The sequence below is a fragment of the Tiliqua scincoides genome, chromosome 6 (assembly GCF_035046505.1).
Source record: "Tiliqua scincoides isolate rTilSci1 chromosome 6, rTilSci1.hap2, whole genome shotgun sequence".
NCBI lineage: Eukaryota > Metazoa > Chordata > Lepidosauria > Squamata > Scincidae > Tiliqua > Tiliqua scincoides.
This window is the reverse complement of record NC_089826.1, coordinates 78,660,516-78,678,679: the sequence shown is the minus strand read 5'-3', so window position 1 is coordinate 78,678,679 and position 18,164 is coordinate 78,660,516. Positions and strand designations below refer to the sequence as shown.

At 44.0% G+C, this 18,164-nt stretch overlaps 1 protein-coding gene across 1 annotated transcript in view; it reads right to left on the bottom strand.

The window, feature by feature from the left end:
- Positions 1 to 8,213: 8,213 nt before the first annotated feature.
- The window catches only part of ADGRA3 (adhesion G protein-coupled receptor A3), a 58,806-nt gene continuing 48,855 nt past the window's right edge, over positions 8,214 to 18,164 (bottom strand). The window contains exons 17-19 of the mRNA XM_066632551.1: positions 16,946 to 17,091; positions 12,799 to 12,894; positions 8,214 to 11,933 (exon numbers count right to left, since the gene is read on the bottom strand). Coding sequence (XP_066488648.1) covers positions 10,685 to 11,933; positions 12,799 to 12,894; positions 16,946 to 17,091 — 1,491 coding nt within the window. The 3' untranslated portion in view covers positions 8,214 to 10,684. The remainder of the gene's footprint in view (positions 11,934 to 12,798; positions 12,895 to 16,945; positions 17,092 to 18,164) is intronic.

Here is an 18,164-nt window from a genome sequence, read left to right as displayed (position 1 = left end):
GATCCAGTACTGGTAGACGGAAGTGGGCTATAATTTCCGAGGATGCAGATGCCATTCTGCCTTTGCCAACCTTCTTCGACTTAGCCAATCTGCTTCTACATTCAATTTTCCCACCAGATGTTGGGCACTTAGGGAGCAATCCTAACTCCTTATGTCAGTGCTTTCCACAGCAATGCAGCTCTGACGTAAGGAAACAAACATTCCCTTACTTTGAGGAGGCCTCCATGAGTGACACCCAACTGCAGGATGCAGCACACATCCCATTGGCACCGCTATGCCAGTGCTGGAAAGCACTGATGTAAGGGGTTAGGATTGTGCTCTCAGAGAGAAAATTTCTTTCTGCCCATTGAAGGATCAGGTTTGATTCCCTCATCAACCTGTTTGGACCCCCCTTGGTGGTTCAGGTAGGCCTTGGCCGATTCATTGTCAGTCCTGACTAAGACATGCCCCTGGCGCAGAAAAGGTTTGAAAAAGGCAAGAGCTAGCCGGATCACTCTCAATTCCAGCAGATTGATACTGAGAGATGATTCCAGAGAAGACCATTGTCCCTGAAGCAATCTCCCATTCAGATAAGCCCCCCACCCTATTAGGCTGGCATCTGTAGTTAGGACTGTTTTGGTATGAGGGTGGAGACTGCCCCCTAGGGCTAGCTGGTTCTCGGTCAGCTACCACCTTAGGTCCTTCTTCAGTGACTGAGGGACCTGAACTCTGAGTTGAGACCTCCCCTCTATTAGAGTTGTATAAGGTGACAGAAACTGCTGAAGTTTCCAAGTGTGAAAGCGTGCCCAGTTGACTAGCTGAAGACACAAAATTGGCATCCCCTGAAGCCTGGCAAGTGTCGAGAGCTCAGTGCGAGTGGCTCCCGGTACCTGGTGTAAAACTGTGTGATCTTCTGTTGTTGGAGAGGAAAGCTCAAAAACTCTGGGTATTGAACTGTACTTTTGGGTGTTTTAATCTTTGGGAGGGTGTCAGCACGCTTTTCGTTTCGATGACAAACCCATATTGTCTGAGACACTGTACTGTAAGGGTGGTGTGCGACTGAGCTATATCCCTGGACGAAACTTTGATCAGGATGCCATCCAGGTATGGAAAAAGATGAAGACCCTGTAGCCCGAGGTGTGCTACCGGAGCCACTAGGATTTTGGTGAACACCCTGGGTGAGGTGGCAAACCCAAAAGGGAGAGTGCGGTACTGCAGGTGAAAGGATCTGTAAGAGAACCCGAGATATCTCTGATGTTCCCTGCTCGAGAGACTGCCGAAGAGTTTGCCCCTGACAAAGGGGGTACCTACCGGCCTGCTTTGCGAACCGGAATCGGTGTCCCAGGAGTGAAGCTGCAGGTTATGTCTAGCCCCTACACTGGACACCATGGCCCTGGAAGAGAACTGGAGTGCATCCAAGGAGGAGTCAGCTCCAAACGCTGCTGCCAGGGAGACCTTTTTGAGGGAGTCTTTGATGGCTTTAGTGAAAGAAGGATTGGAATTAGCTAGCTCGTCAACCCAAAGAAAGGTGGCTCTAGTGAAGAGAGATAGAAGGCAGCTGCAGCTCACAGAGCAAAAGAGGAAGCCTCAAAGGCCCTCTTAAGAGCAGCCTTGATTCTGTTATTGGAGGGGTCTCGGGGTCCTCCCTCCCCTTCGGATGCGATAATAGCATTGGTGGCCAAGGCTGCGATTGGAGCATCAATGGAAGGTGTCTTCTCAAGAACCTCCTTAGGAAAGGAGTAGAACTAGTTGACCAGTCTAGTATCGTTCCTGCCATGTAAAGGGGTTGCCCACTCAGACTCTACCACCTTAGGAAAAGCCGCAGGGAAGGGCATCTCTGCCTAGCGGAGAGGCCCTTGAGGAAAAAGAGGCCCTCCAGATGTAGAGGACAGTGCAGCGGAACTAGTCTCACCCTCTGCTGATGCTTTGAGGCTTAATGCCTTCATTACCTACCTTCATTACCTACTTACCTACTTAATGCCTTCATTACGGTCTAGGGGCAGGAGGTCTGGTCTAGAGGGTAGAGCCTCCATTGCCTGAAGATTAACATCCACAAGGTCGCCAGTTCGAGGCCACCGGCACCGTGTGACCTTGAAGCAGCTGGCAAGCTGCAGCTGAGCTGTCCCATCTGCTCGGAGCGTGGGAGGATGGAGGCCAGAATGTTAAACCAGATCGGAGTGTAACACCTTGAATGTAGTGGTTCTTGAAAGAAAGAACCTTCTTTCAATTTGTAAAAATCCCTGCGTGGATTTAATAAACCTGCCTATGTAAACCGCCTGGAATAAAGTCTTGAATAAAGACCAAGAAAGGCGGTATATAAATACTGTATATTATTATTATTATTATTATTATTATTACCTTCTCCAACATTTTGGGGAAGAATTCTGCTGGAAAAAGGCGATTCATGTTGGCGTCAGCACTCCCCTGGTCTTCCCTGACAACTGCCCTTCTTCTGTGGAAGAGTGTTCCTCTGAGGAACTGAGCTCAGAGCCCCCATAACCCATAGCTGTAGTTGTAAAGAGCTTGGGATTTTTGCGAGCAAGAGTGGTTCCCCATGATGAGATTTTTCTTGCGTCTGGGGGCAGCAGTCTGAGGCAGCAGAAAGATCAGACCCCTGTGGGGCCGGGGGAAGTAAGGGGCCAGAGTGTTTAGCCTTGCTCTTACCCTTGGTGCTGAAGGGCTGCTGTGGCTGAAAAGCAGAGCCAATCTGGAATCTATAATTCCCTCCAGACATTATACAGTATGCTCTCTGTCTGCACTCCCTGGGGTGGGGGGGCAGCAGTAGTGCCTTGGGTGCCTTATGAGTGGACACAGCTCTGCCCAGTGACTTGGCCAATCTGGGTATGCGTGAGCTGCCCAGGACAGGAAGGCTGGATTCAGAACTCATGTCAGAGGACATTCTGAGTTCAGACGAGAAACTTAAAATTTAATATCTATAAATGCAAATTAATTCTATAAAAACAATTTTTTAAATAAGACTAAGGGCAAAGAAGTTTCCCAGCAAACAGCCAAGCCCAAATACAATTTAAACTCAGTCAGGCAAAGCCTAGGGAACAATTTCACCAGCCAGAGCCAAGAAACTAAAACACTGTGAGACGGCTTCCCAGCCCCTTGCAACTCACTGTTTAGGTGGGAAAGGCAAGAGCAGGCCCCAGCAAGCAGCTTAAAATGGTGCCCGCACCTCCGTGGAGGTGGCTGAAGTTGGGGATGTGTAGTGCAGACCTGGGCGCCAAGTTGTGCCAGAAGGGGTCTGCCTGGTCTGAACCCAGACGCTGCATTAGCGCTGGGCAGACCTGGGGGGCTAAGGCAGTCACTCCCCCTTCCCTGCTGCCACCAGGCACGCCAAATTCCTTGTTGCTGCAGCTGCGTCCCTGGAAGTGGGTGCATGACTGCAGCGCTCCAGGGACCTCGGAGCGGCAAGGCACAGAGGCAGGCTGCGAGCGCTGCACAGGCGGAACATGCCTGGCTGTTTTCCCACTGCCCCTGTTAATGAGCCCTGGGGGGGAGAAAAGGCTCGAAAGGAGGCAGAGGAGAGGCGCTGTGCAGGAGGGCAACCAGCCTGTGCGCGAGGCAGAAACGATCTGAGGCCTGGTCCCCATGCACAGGGAGCTCCACCATCCTTTTGGGCTTGACCTGCCTACATGAGGTGAAGAGGGACATTCCCATCCATGGGGAATGCCCTGTCTCCACCAGGGAATTATACTGTGGTGCATTGCAAGATTTTGAAAAAACATTTCAGCACAGAACACAGAACTTCCAGGAACCTGAAGTGTTCCCCAGGGATTCCCCCCATCATGCTTGTTCACAGTCCGGATCAGTTGCTGCCTCAGTGCCATTCATGTTCTTGCAAGCAATGTGATCCTTGCCAGTCTGGAACTGTCACTATGCTCAGTACGCACTGCCACAAACTCAATTCAGCTCAAGGCAGCCCCTCTCCAATCACTAAACATGTTTTGCAGTTCATAAAAACACTCCACCACCAGTTTGATTCAGATCTAATTATATTCAGAATACACACATCAACCTTTATTTGAGATATCACCATCTTTAAGGGATATAGTGTGTTGTGTTTTACATATAGGTGTCATCCCCCCATAGCTACAGGGGATAGGTTCCTGCTGCTAATGTGTATACCTGGTAACACAAATAGCAGCGAACCCTACTCACATTCCTCTGTGAGTGGTGCTCATGACTCACCACTGTTTGTTTGCAAACAGATTTTTTTCTCCCTTTTGCTTTGGAACAGGAAGATCTCAAAAACCTAGATTAGCAGCTGCTAGAGCAGGGGTGCCCAAACCCCGGCCCTGGGGCCACATGCGACCCTTGAGGCCTCTCAATGCGGCCCTCAGGGAGTCCCCAGTCTCCAATTAGCCTTTGGCCCTCTGGAGATTTGTCGGAGCCCACACTGGCCTGCTCTCAGTGTGTTTGAATGTTTGACCTCTCGCGTGAGCTGTGGGATGAGGACTCCCTCCACTACTTGCTGTTTAACGTCTGTGATGCAGTAGTGGTAGCAAAGGAAAGGCCAGCCTTGCTTTGTGCAAGGCCTTTTATAGGCCTTGAGCTCTTGCAAGACCTTCATTCATATAAGTTCATCTTTAATATATTCATTTATGTAAATTTATTCAAATTTTAAATGTAAATTCTTTCTTTTCCCTGGCCCCCAACACAGTGTCAGAGAGATGATGCGGCCCTCCTGCCAGAAACTTTGGACACCCCTGTGCTAGAGGAACACTACAGGAGATAACAATGAGAATGCCAACAGGAACTGGATAGCAGAGAAAGAAGATAGACAGGGAGAAAGCAAGACTCTGCTTTCTGTTCGTGTTCTCACGATCATCTCCTCTAATGTTCCTCTAGCAGCTATGAGTCTAGGTTCTCAAGGTCCGCTTTCTTCTCCAAAGTGTTCCAAAGTCAAAGAAGAAGGAAAAAAGCTTCCTTTTGCAAAGTTTTTATAAATGAAGTGAGGTGAATCAGGAGCTTGATGGGGGAAGTAGATATGGACCTGTGCGTATGGGAGGACACTTGTATTTGCTCCCTTGAAAATGGGTGCAGAGAACTGAGCCAGGATTCATACTTGCAGGGTGGTGGTGAAAGAGTGCCTTGTTGCACATTTAAGACATTTCTGCCCAACATTGCATATATGCAACAGAGATAAAATGTGTACACTTGTGAGCTGGGCAGAAATGGCTAAAGCTTGGTCAGTTGATCTATAGCTGGGTCCCTACAGCTACGAAGTAGCCTTAAATTGAGCCAATAGCCATTGATCTAAGCAGTACTATCAATTCTGATTGGCAGTGGTTCTCCAGGGTTTTGGGACAAGAATCTTTGCCAGTTCTACCTGGAGATGCCAGGGATTGAACCTGGGCCCTTCTGCATGCAGGGCACATGGATGCAATTTAGCAGTGTGCCTCCCTCATGGAAGGAAGATGCTGAACACTTAAAAGGGGAGGGGAAGTAAATAAGCAATGACTGTAAGTCAATCTGCATTTTAAACAGGGAACCATGCACAGTTCAACCATTTCCTGATCAGGAACATTTTAAAACAAAAATATGGGAAATGTTCACATACAGGTTTTGGTAAACACACACAAAACATAATTTAAGAAGTCTCTGCTTCTGAAGGAACTGGTAACAAGGGGACACTCATGTCAGAAACCTGAACAAATCAGAAAATTTTTTCGGCACAACACACACACACGTCCACTTTAATTTCTCCAAATACGCAGACTTCAGCCCAGAAATGCCTGCAAAAATAAGTCTGCACACATCAGCACATGTAGTTTAGAGCAGTGTTTTCAACATTTGTCCTCTGCTGTACCACTTCACATGGTCCACCTATTTGTGAAGTACCTCTGGAGGTAACTGGTGATGACCTCATTGCCAGTTGCTTCTGGGTTGGGAGGCCAGATGTAACTCGACAAACACCAGTGAGAGGCTCAGAGTGGATGATAGGGCTTTGTCAAGCACAGAAAAGCATGTTTTGGAGCTCTGGCCACCAAGCTGAACCTCTTACCATTGTTCGTTGCATCACATTACTGGTCCTACTGCTGGACAACAGAGGTACAGGAGTCCCACGAGTACCACCAGACACCACCTCAAGTACCACTGGTGGTACCTGTACTACTGGTTAATAAACACTGATTTAGAGCAAATTTGTAGTTCACCATTAGGCCAATGTCAGGAAAGTTATTAATTTATTAGATGTTCATGTATACATTAAGTTGTACACAGAAAAAGATGCAATTTGTCATTTAGGTTATGACAAAACTCCACCAAAAATAAACTGTGCCACAATCCAGCCACATTAAGACTTTAACTCCCACTGATTTAAAGATCATTAGAAGCGCCACTGGAAGAAAACAGACAAAAGTATCCTCCAAGCTCCTTTTCAAAGCTTCTGTATGTTTATTCTGAACATTCACTAAATGTTTCCTTCTGGTTCCATCTAGTGGCTCTATTATTATTGCAGGAGACAGAACATGATTTCACATCAAAAATGTTTTTCTATGAACGTTAAAATCAGTTCACAAACTTAATAACTCTCCATGATCAATGTGGATGGTCCAGGTAGTCTCTCACTGCGGGTGTAATTTCTGCAATTTGAATAATACTCTTAAATTGGGAAAACCAATACTGTTCAAATACAATTGTAGTTACAGGGTTGTATCATAAGAACTATGTGCAGAAGGAAATCCACAGACACTGTTCCCTGGAAAGGCACTCCTGAGGAACAAGAACTGTCAGTGCCAAGATTAAAACACTGTATGAATGCTTAAGTCACTCTAATTGAATACCTTGGAGGACCAATCAAATCATCCCAAGACCATAAAAAAAACAAGGGATAGCACAACTTTCACACTATAGCAGCTAATTCCATAGAGTTTCTTGCCAATGTAGTGGCAGGAGAGTTAGAACAGACAAAAGAAAATATTTATTTACCCAGCCTGTAACTAATCTGTGGAACTCCTTGCCACAGGATGTGGTGATGGCATCTGGCTTAGATGCCTTTCAAAGGGAATTGGACAGACTTATGGAAGAAAAGTCCATCATAGGTTACAAGTCATGATGCAACCTCCTGGCTTGAGAAGTAGGCAACCTCAGTATGCCAAGATGCAAGGGAGTGGCAATAGGATGCAGGACTCTTGTTGTCTTGTGTGCTCCCGGAGACATCTGGTGGGCCACTGAGATTCAGGAAGCTGGACTAGATGGGCCTTTGGCCTGATCCAGTGGGGCTCTTCTTATGTTAACAGGAAAGGATACACAGAAAAGGAATGAATGGATCAATTCATTTGGTCCTTGCTACCAACAGTCATTTCACTATGGGGGTGAATCGGCTCACAGTCAATAAAATATATAGTTAACATTTTTTTTTAATTGATGAAAAATTCTTGAAGATATTCTGCTTTCAAACCAGATGATACAAGGTAGCCAAGTAAAACTGTGTCATTTAAACTGAGTGGCAGACAGTGAGGTAAGACATCATCTTCAAGTACCTTAAGAACGGACTTCCACAGAAATAGATTGCATCCCTTTGGAGCGAATTCCTGTGACCCAGCATGTTGGCTTTGTGTACAGGTTCAAAGAGAAGCTTATAGCCACTATACTTTTAATTAGTTGTCTATTTCATGATCTTCCATGAAGCCACAAAAGTCTGATTCTCAGCCTCATGTTTCCCCTTTGTAGAATGAAAAGGATGCCAACATCCATTTCAGTTAAGTTTTTACTGCTTTTTACAGAAATGGTCCTTAACAGCTGTCAACTTACTTAGGGCACAATCCTATCCATCTTTTTAGTGTTGATGCAGCCTCAGTGCAGCTCCCAGGTAAGTGAACAAACATTCCCTTACCTTGAGGAGGCCTCCATGACTGCCCCCTCACCACAGAATGCAGTACACACCCTATTGGCACAGCTACATCAGTACTCAAAACTTGGATAGGATTTGGCCCTCAGAAGGAAAAAAAATTACTTGAACCAAACTGAAAACTAGTTGCGTCTGGATCTAAAGAATCAAACAACCCAGCCCATGTGCTGAAGAAGGACGTTTCTGCTGCAGTCTCCTTGCCTCATGGTAAATTTCTTCACAAATAGAGGGGAGTTTCATAAGTTTGTAATCAAGTACAGGGATCTGTCATTCACGGAAAATATCAAAGATCCACCAGGCATGCCCACGAATCTTCAGCATGCCTAGTAGGGCTCTTCCAACTTTTAGCAAAAAAATAAAAAAGACCCCTCCAACTATCTCAAATCTCAGTCCAACCAACAAAAACTACACTAGGACAATCTTTGATGTATAGAATTGCAGCTTTAATCAATTAAAATGTTTTTTCTTCACTTCTCTCTATGTATTCCCAATTTACTTCTAGTATTCAGATGTGATAAAACACTAAGTCCTGTAGTAATCATTCTGTATTTTATACCAATTAAGGAACTATTGCAAATAGATTTAGTTTTGTTGAATGCCCCAACCCAAGAGATTTAAGTCTCACATAAATATTACATATTTGACACCCCAGATTCACCCACTTATGAGTACACATTATGCCCACACAGATTATGCAATCTGTGAAATAGGACTGGAAACTAGGGATACAACTGAAACGGGGTTTGGAGAGGGGCAGTGGACCAAACTAGGAGAAATACAGGTTTAGGAGCAAAGAAGGATGAGATAGAATATAAGAAGGAGGCAATACAGTGGAACCTGGCTTTACAATGGGAATCCTTTCTGGAAACACTGTTGTCTTTTGAAAAATATTGTAATGTAAACCTCATAAAGGCACTGTTCTTTGGCAATTCATTCCAAGATCACTGAAGTTGACATTTCTGTCACAGAACTAAGCTATTTCCCTAAAAGGGGATTTAAGAAGTGTCTACCATGCCCTTTAGGTGCCATGGTTATCAGATTATACAATGTAGTAAATACGTATAAAACAAAATTACAAAGCTTATATTCTTCTCTCTATGCACACAGCCAAGATGTTAAAAATGATGCTATTGGCTGAGGTGCTCCCAAAAGCTTGCATTCATATCACTGATCAGCGTATCCAGGGGTCTCTAAACTTTTTGGCTGAAGGGCCACATCGAATATCTGGCACAATGTCAAGGGTAGGAAAAAAAAATATCAAATTTAAATAAATACTGTACTTTAGAGATGTAACTTACATGAATGAATGAATGAGCTCAAATGCCCAGGATTTTTCTAAGCACCAACACAGCCGAAGAAATAAGCACACACTTAAATGGACTCCCAATTCCTCCACCCCACAACTCTGGTTGTGTTTTGTCTACTGGGCCAGAGGCTCTCAGGGGATAAGAGACTGGCCGTGGGCCACATCTTGCTTCCGGGCTGGGGTTTGGAGACACCTGAGTTTATCTGTCATCCAAAAGGTCCTGTAAATGGCAATTATGAGTCCACTGTAAAGTGAATCACTTACTGTATAGTGAACCTTGGCTCACTAAGAAGAGTCCATTGCAAAGTGATTTGAGTGTAAGGTTAACCAGTTGTAAAGTGAGGGTCCACTGTGATGAGAAGCCAAAGTAATCTGTTTTATGGCATTTGCAGTTCACATCACTGCAACTTCCTACATTACACAAGCCAAAATACATTTTTCTGTCTTAGACCTATTCCTGGGTATTTGGAGTGCAGTGTCCAAAAATGGCATCAGTTTTGCCCTATCAGGTCTAGTTTCAGAGAATGCTTTATAAGCTCTGTTGCTGAAGTGCTGAGAAAGGACAAAAAACTTTTTGTTTGCAACTGATGTTGCTGTCAGTGTCAGATCTGGCTGGGGCCACTGTCTGTGTGGAGTTTATACGTTCTCCCCATGTCTGTGTGGGTTTTCTCTGGCCCAGAAAGTCGCACTTATTTCAACGATTAATAGAAGTTATTTGGGTCTTTAATTAGAAGGTGTTTTGTTGGTCAATTTTGTTGGTCAATTAGCCTACAGTAAAATTGGTTTCGTCATAAGTCGTTATGCTTAAAGTTGCAATTTGCAAGAACCTATCAACAACTTTAAGTGAGGACTTGTACAGAATGCACAGAAGAAAACTCACTTTGTTTTCTACTGTGATTTATTTCGGATGAGGTACCAGCAGAAACAGAACTCTCTTATCCAGCAGAAACAGAACTCTCATCCCCAAGGACAGGATGTGTTTGGTGTAGTGATCTTAAATTGTGACATTTTTAAAACCTGTTTTTAACATATTAATTCTATGTAAGGAAGATATGGGCGCTGACTACAAATGACAGCTTGCAATTTATGAGGTGTGCTTTTTCTTCAACAAAACGGAAATGTGTCAGTTCTTGGACACTAGAAGATGCACTGAGATAAAACATTCAAATTGATAACTACAATTCTATTTCTTAAACTACTTGAACCAATATGGTACATAAAGATGATTTTAGAGACAGTTTATTTTACACATTTAAATATAAAAGTGAAATGTGTTGGACATATCTAAGAGAGAAAGTTAACATGTTAAAAAAACTTACGTCCTGCATTTTAAAACAGAACTGCAATGAAAAATTCCGGTCTTGTAAAAATGTCACAGATACTTCAAAAAAGTATAAAATATTTTCACAGGACAAATCTTCCCCTACCCAGTCCTCTCCTCATTCAAACGTACCCAGGTTTGTAAACTGGAAAATTATTCATAGCATCAAAGGACTGCTCCTTTTCAGTCCCCTCTGCAAGGATGCTGTCCAGTAGCACTACACAGTAGTTTCGTGTTTCCATAGCCCAGTCCTGATGTTGCCAGTGCTGTCAGCATTCAGCAACGTCCCGTCTTGGGCACTGCTTTTCAGTGGTCCGTTCTGGGCAGCCAAATTTAAGCCATAGGACTTTTGCTGCCCTTCGAGTTCAACCACTGTCGGCTGTTTCCGCAGTAGGTCCTTTTTGAAGTTTGTTGGCACTGTCTTTTCGGTATTCCTGTGCCCTTTTTGAACACTACTACAAGCATCACTGCTGTCTTGTTGAGACTGGTTATACTGTCGCTCTCTGTATGCTAGATAAGCTCTTCGGCTCCTTGAATGTCCTTCGCTGCTACTTTGACGTGCCTTAGGTAAGCCATTTTGGATGCTTCCCTCTACGCTGGTGGGGACGTCGTAAGCGTACTCCCGCAAGACAGTCAGTCTGCTGGCACGATGCCCTTTACTTCTGTTTTTGTGATGGCGGCCTGGGTGTCCATTTGTCCGTAAAGGCACCTCTAAAGGGGCCACGTGCATTTTTATCTCATTGTCTACCGAATGTTCAGTAAGACTGTTATCAAGTGGTGGGCCTGTGTTCAGTACTAAAGAGCCTGGAGGACAGAGAGCTGCTGCGGCCTGTATATTAGTTAGTTTACATCCTTGGGAAGAGTTTTTTAAGCTTGATGCACTTTTATTAGTGCACGACGATTCTGCACTGCTATTCGTACACTTGGCAGGTTCCCCATTTGCCCCACTTGTACTGGAAGAGGGTTGAATATTTACTTGTACCGAGTATGTGCTCCTTCCAGGACAGCAGGTTGTGATCCAAGCATGCCTGACATCTTCTCTGTTGATGCAATGATGTATGATTAGAAAGCCACTAAGGCTCAAACACAAGACTCCAAAAAAGCAGCTGAATACCAAATCCAAGGGATAATGCAAGGAAACAGCAAAGGCCCCAACCATCCACAGCGCCACGTACAGAAATAAAGTGAGGCTTACACCCAGAAGCTGAGCATGGAAACTGTGTTCATTTTCCAAAGCTGAAGTGGAAACTAGTGACACAGACATTGAGTCTTGATGGTTCGGGTCACTGTGTTCGTTAGTCGCCAAACGCTGCTGCTCCTCAGCTGGCTCTTTGAGTTCAAATTTGCGCTCAGGATGCCGTTTCAGTTGTACAAATATGCTGAGAAAATACATGCAGTTGACAAAAATAATGAAGCTGGCAGGTCCGTAGAAAGCTCCCAGGCTGGGTTCCCAGGCCATCCAGCAACTGCAAGAACAGCAAAAATTGAGAAAGGATCTGTTTTCATGTGTTACTCTTCATATGCTTGAAATCTGTTCTTTTTAAGATGATTTTGCTATTAATAATATACTATTAATTGTTGGGTTTTTTAAAATTATAAAACCCCCTGGCGCTATGGGAGAAGGACAGCATGTTTTATTTTTATTTTTCAATTTAAAGCTGAATTTATTGAATAATTTAAATTGTTCAGTCTCAATACAACACAATTAACTGCCTCACACTCTGGGCTTATACCTCTGCCTGCCCCCCCCCCCAGCTATTATTATGAAGAATATTTATGGGTAATAACATGTACTCATATTGTGAGATTCTACATTTCCCCTCAGCAGCCAATAACGTGGAGAAAAGGTGGAAAGCATAGAATGTGGTGACATTGCATGATGTGTTGAGTGCTACATACATTACAGAGTGAGGTGGCCAAACTGCTGCAAACTGCTCTGACATACAATGTGCAACTTGCAGAAATGTGGTGGCTGAGATATTTTTTGCATCACAATTAATTAAAAAGGTAAATAAAAAGAGTTTTCAACCATATAATTATTGGTATAAACTGAGAGGCCACTGGATTAAAACCTAAGTTTAATGTAGTGAGTAAATACAGTTAAGAATTTAAATGCTTCTTAAATATTGCAGCTCTCAGACATGTCTCTTGTGGCTCTCAAACATCTGAAGTTTAGCGTATGCAGCTTGTACATTAAGCAAGTTTGGCCCCTCCTGTTATTGAGGATCGGAAAAAGCTACATGCCTTTGGCAATATGGAGTTCCACCCTCATTTTAAATAAAAATTGTCAGTACAATGTTTCATTTTACACATCAGTAAGCCAATACTCACTATGCTGCATGAGGCCTGCTTCCATAATTCCTTATATTTGCAGCTGCTGTTATCCCACAAACAATGACAGGAATCCCTCCGCCAATAAGGTAGAACCTATAAAACAAAGCAGATGTCAACCAATGGTCACAACAGTAGATACACTTCCTTAGCGCTGCCTGCTGGCCCACCCTCAGAAAGAGCTCCAAACCCATAATGCCATTGGATAATGTGTTTCAGTTCTTGGTTTTGCCTGTTAACAAGGTACCATGTAGAAAGAAGGGCACAGGGCATTGTCTGAGGGCACTACAGTACAGTTCTCTTGCTGAAACTACGCAGGACTACATCTGGGGCGGTGCCTGAACACATATTGCTGTGCATACTGCCTTGAGCCCCGTGATGGAAAAAAATAGAGGTGATAAATGTTATAATGGTTCCTTCCACTTAAAACCAGCAAGTCACTGTGTAATGAATAGAAGAACAGCTAAGAAACAGCTAAATCCAGCAAGAACTATTAACTGCAAGTGGTGCTTTCCTTGCCCACAGTGGTTTGAGGAGAAGGCTAAAGAGAATGTTGAGGAACAGCTGCCTGGATCTGCTGTAAGGATTACAAGTCACTACAGGTACTGTGATGCTTCCATCCAAACGGTGTCTCCTTAAGAGATTAATGTAGGAAACAGAGCTATGTGCAGGATATTGAATGTGGCCACAGGGCACAGTGAGGAAAGCAAGAGGTAGCAGAGAGTTACATATACAGAAACCAAGGCTCTGGTGAAAAGCTATGCAAAGCTTAGTTTAACTTCAAATGTGCATCCATCTGAAGCCTACTAAAATAAGGGCTCTGAAGTCTTAGGAACCAAATCAGTTCTATTTTTAGTAAAATATGTTTGCCTGAAAGCTGGAGAAACAGGAACTTTGTGCAACTAATGAGCACGGCACCCTGGGCCTGACTCCTGTAAAACCCGAGCTGAAATTAACGAGGGCTGGGTAAGCACAATTACACTTTATTCCTATTTCAGTCAGCAGGGTTATGCAGGGAAGATTCCAAATTGATTTTGTTTTCATATCACCTTATGAAAACACCAGAACAATGTCTTATGTGAACATACACTGTGGGATAGACAGTTCGGAAGAAACCAAAGTTTCTGCCACCTTGTGGACAAATTCATTTAGTTTAACAAGACAACAGATATCACAGTTGTGTGGAAAATCAAAATACATATTTTGAACCCTGTCGGAGGGAAAGCCATTTGGAGGAACAGTTTTGGAGTGGTGGAAAATGATAGGTGGGGAAAGTTCTAAGCTCCTACCTGCCATTTTTCCATTCTGTATATACCTGAAGCAACTCTGTTTTTAAAAAATAAGGATGATGTACAAAATGCAATTCTGCACATCATCTGCTGACACTACCTCTGGATGCTTATTTGCAAATCCAGCATTTGTATGTAGTGTTCCTACAATAGATGCAAAAAGTGCTATTTATTTTGAATATTTATCCCAAAGTTAAAAAAAAAATTACATCACAAGACATATGACTCAATTTTTGTGGAATTAGTAGCATGGCTAGCTCATTTCCTTATTTATGTGATCAAATAAAGTAGCAATTTCTTCTTATGGAACAGAAAAAATTGCAATTTCAAGTGCAACTTCCTTTCAACAAATGGAAGCTACTTTGGGTGCATAGTTTGTGTGTATATTACACACACAGATACCTGGTACCCTTACAAAGTTTAAACTTCAGGGGGGGTCAGAGGCTACAGTCACACACACACACACACACACACACACACACACACACAGAGCAGCCTGTATTCTGTAAATGTACCTCATTTTCCTATTTGCCTCCAACCCTTTATCCTATTTTCCAATCCAAAAGTTGGTTAAAGTATGTTAAAGGAGAGTCCCACACAAATATGGCTCATTCCATTTTCAGAAATATTCCTGGCTGAAGTTTTTCCTTCCCAATTCCGGTATGGTTTGGACTCCTCAGCAGAACATTCCTTCCCATCTGTCCCTTGGCTTGCCCTGTGCAAAAGTGCTGACTGCTATTAAGAGGCGGATCATGCCCAGAATTTCAAGGGGAAGAAGTAAAAATGTGCCATTTTCATACTTTCCTAGCTATCAAAATGTGTTGCCAAATTCCAGCTCTCTTTATGCTAGTGAAATACCTTAATGCTAACACCCTAGTACAGGGCTTTTCAGACTGGGGCGTAGTGACTGTTTCCCCTTAAGGGGGGGCAGCCAGGAGGCAGGGAGGAGGCAGTGGCATGATCCCCAGGATCGTGTTGCTCAGGAGGGCTGCAGAGGCTTGGGTACACTTACCAGAATGTACACTTACCAGTGTCACCTACAGGGCTCCCCGAAGCTTCACAAGTGAAAATGGAGTGATTGCACTCTGCTTCCGCTAAACCGGAAGTGGAGCACAATCGCTCCACTTTCACTTTTGAAGCATCAGGGAGCCCTGCGGTCAGCCGCGCAGGGCTTCCTGCACCCCTGGGAGGCTGCAGGAGGCTCTGCTAAGTGTATCCAAGCCCCTGCAGCCCCCCTGAGCAGCGCAATCCTGGGGATCGCACTGCTGCCTTCCTCCTGGCCCCACTGGCTCCCCCCCCGCCCCTGCAAGAACTTACTGCGGCTTTCAAACTCCCAGGGAGTTTGAAAGCCGCAGCCCTAATCAATCAGTCCCAAGTGCCATATAGTAAAGTATAGATCAATACCAATATAATATACACACACAAAACACATAGGCAGGAAGGAGATACAGTTATACTACCTACACCATTAGTGAGAAGTGACCATCTTGATACACAGACCATTTCTCAGGATACAGAGAAACTAACAGCACAACCTTATGATGTCTACTCAGAAATAAGCCGCATCATGTTCATTGGGGCTTACTCTCAAGAAACTGTATAGGCTTGCATTCAGAGCAGCGGTTCTCAAATTGTGGGTTGCAACATGATTTTTTGGTGGGTTGTGACACTGACAAGCTAATAGCTGACAGGGAGCACATATTGAGCCCTATAGAAATGGAAACTGAGCAGCACATGTGCGCTTACTCATTAGTAGGTGACCATACTGCTGCCCACTTTGAAGGGCACTTTCCAACGGGAACACAACACCACCAGACTGGCCCTGATTTGATGAACGCAGGCCCTAACAAACTCAAGAAGGGAAGTCCCCTCCCTCGAAGCTGACAAGGAAAATGTACTGAGTGCCATGGAAAGCTACACTGAGTCACATGTGCGTGTTTACTCATGAGTAGGCAGCCATGCCTTAGCTCTTATTGAGGGCCAGGTGAAAGGAAATGCAAGGCCACCAGAATGGTCCCCATCCAAAGACCAAGGAGTTTACCCAATGCTTCAGAAGGTGATCCGTCCATCCGTCTGTCCCCATAATAAAAAGAATAAAGACAGAGACTTGAGCAGCTCTTGTAAAGCTAGGTGGGTTCCAATTTAAAAAGTAGCTCTCGGTGGTAAAAAGTTTGGGAATCCCTGATCCAGGGACACTTAACTTCTGGCAAGGAGTGAGGTAACACAAGAAAGGTTCAAGCAGTGGTTAAATGTGCTGTCAGAAAGGCACATAAACAAGACCACTACATGCAAGAATTTGTACTGGATAAAAAAGAATAAGAGCAAGACTTGAAGGTACGTTAATTTTACAGAGGTGAAGGTGAGGCAGCTGGTACCACCCGAACTGATTCTGCATGACATAGCAACCATGGGCTACTGGGATTTCTTGGTCTGCCAAAGCATTTCATCCTTTCGCAAAGACCGAGAGAAGACCCATTCAAAGGTGACCCAAGACGTAAACACCATTGCTGTGTGTGGTGTGCAGAATGGCAGAGATTGCTCCACTACTTTCTCAATCTTACAAAAGGAAGAAAAAAATCAACCTGAAATAGCTACTGACACTGATTAATCTCACCTTCAACACTATAATTGAAAGCACAAGCTAATTTAAAATAATATAGAATAAAACAAACCAACCTTCCTGCTAAAGTCTGGCATCTGTGGAGGCGCTCTAAGTATACAAGACAATTTTGCAGCTCATTGTGCTAGTATTTCACTGATGGCTTGGTGAGTTCTACTCCATCCAGTTTAGAAATCAAAATGACATGCCAAATAAAACATGTAAAATAAAACAGAAGCTGAAAAAAAACTTCTCTCACCTAAGCATTGGCCTAGGAGGAGGTGGCGGTTCATCAGGATCCTGACATCTCTTGGCCTTCCGAGTGACTTGCTTATAGATGTTTCTAGAAGTGACTCCTAGCCATAGTAATGTGGCAAGTGTAGAGTAGTGCAGAATTATCCCAACCTGCAAGATTAACATTAAGACAATAATTAACTAATGTCTTGGAAAAACATAATGTTCACTCCATTAACCATCTCAGAAAAGAAAGACAATATCTATATTAGCCCCTCCTGACCCCCATATCTCTCTCTCACACAGGTCATTAAGAAAAAAGACTCTTCAATATATTGTATAGCAGAACCACATGGATATATAAAAATTGCTGCTATTTTGCAATGTGCACGAAGCCCCTATTATATACATTTTAACTGTTAGGAAACGCAAAGGGCATTTTCAGTGGTGAACACTACTTATAGAACATCACCACTCTAGGAAGCATGACAGATATCTTCAGTGTCCATTTTCTGATGTCAATTAAAGACTTGCGACTTTTTTCAGGCTTTTGTCAGCCTCTTCCAAGTGTAGTCTGATATGTGGTTTTATTTTTCAACTCCCTTGCTTTTAGGCTCTTGTACTTTCTAATGCCAAATACTTTCTAATGCCAAATACAAATGTACTTTCTAATTAGCGATTTTCTTCGCTGTCCTGCTGAAGCAGGCCTTTGGAACTGCAACAGAAGGCATCTATCTCCGGACCAGATCAGACGGAAAGCTCTTCAACCTCTCCAGACTGAGAGCAAAATCCAAAGTCCAGTTGAAATGTCTGCGTGACTTCCTCTTTGCCGACGATGCAGCTGTCACTACCCACTCTGCCAAAGATCTCCAGCAGCTCATGGATCGTTTTAGCAAGGCCTGCCAAGATTTTGGACTGACAATCAGCCTGAAGAAAACACAGGTCATGGTTCAGGATGTGGACTCACCTCCCTGCATTACAATCTCTGAGCATGAACTGGAGGTTGTCCATGACTTTGTGTACCTTGGCTCAACGATCTCCGACACTCTTTCTCTCGATACCGAGCTAAACAAGCGCATCGGTAAAGCAGCTACCACGTTTTCCAGACTCACAAAGAGAGTCTGGTCCAACAAGAAGCTGACGGAACATACCAAGATCCAGGTCTACAGAGCTTGCGTCCTGAGTACACTTCTGTACTGCAGCGAGTCATGGACTCTTCGCTCACAACAGGAGAGGAAACTGAG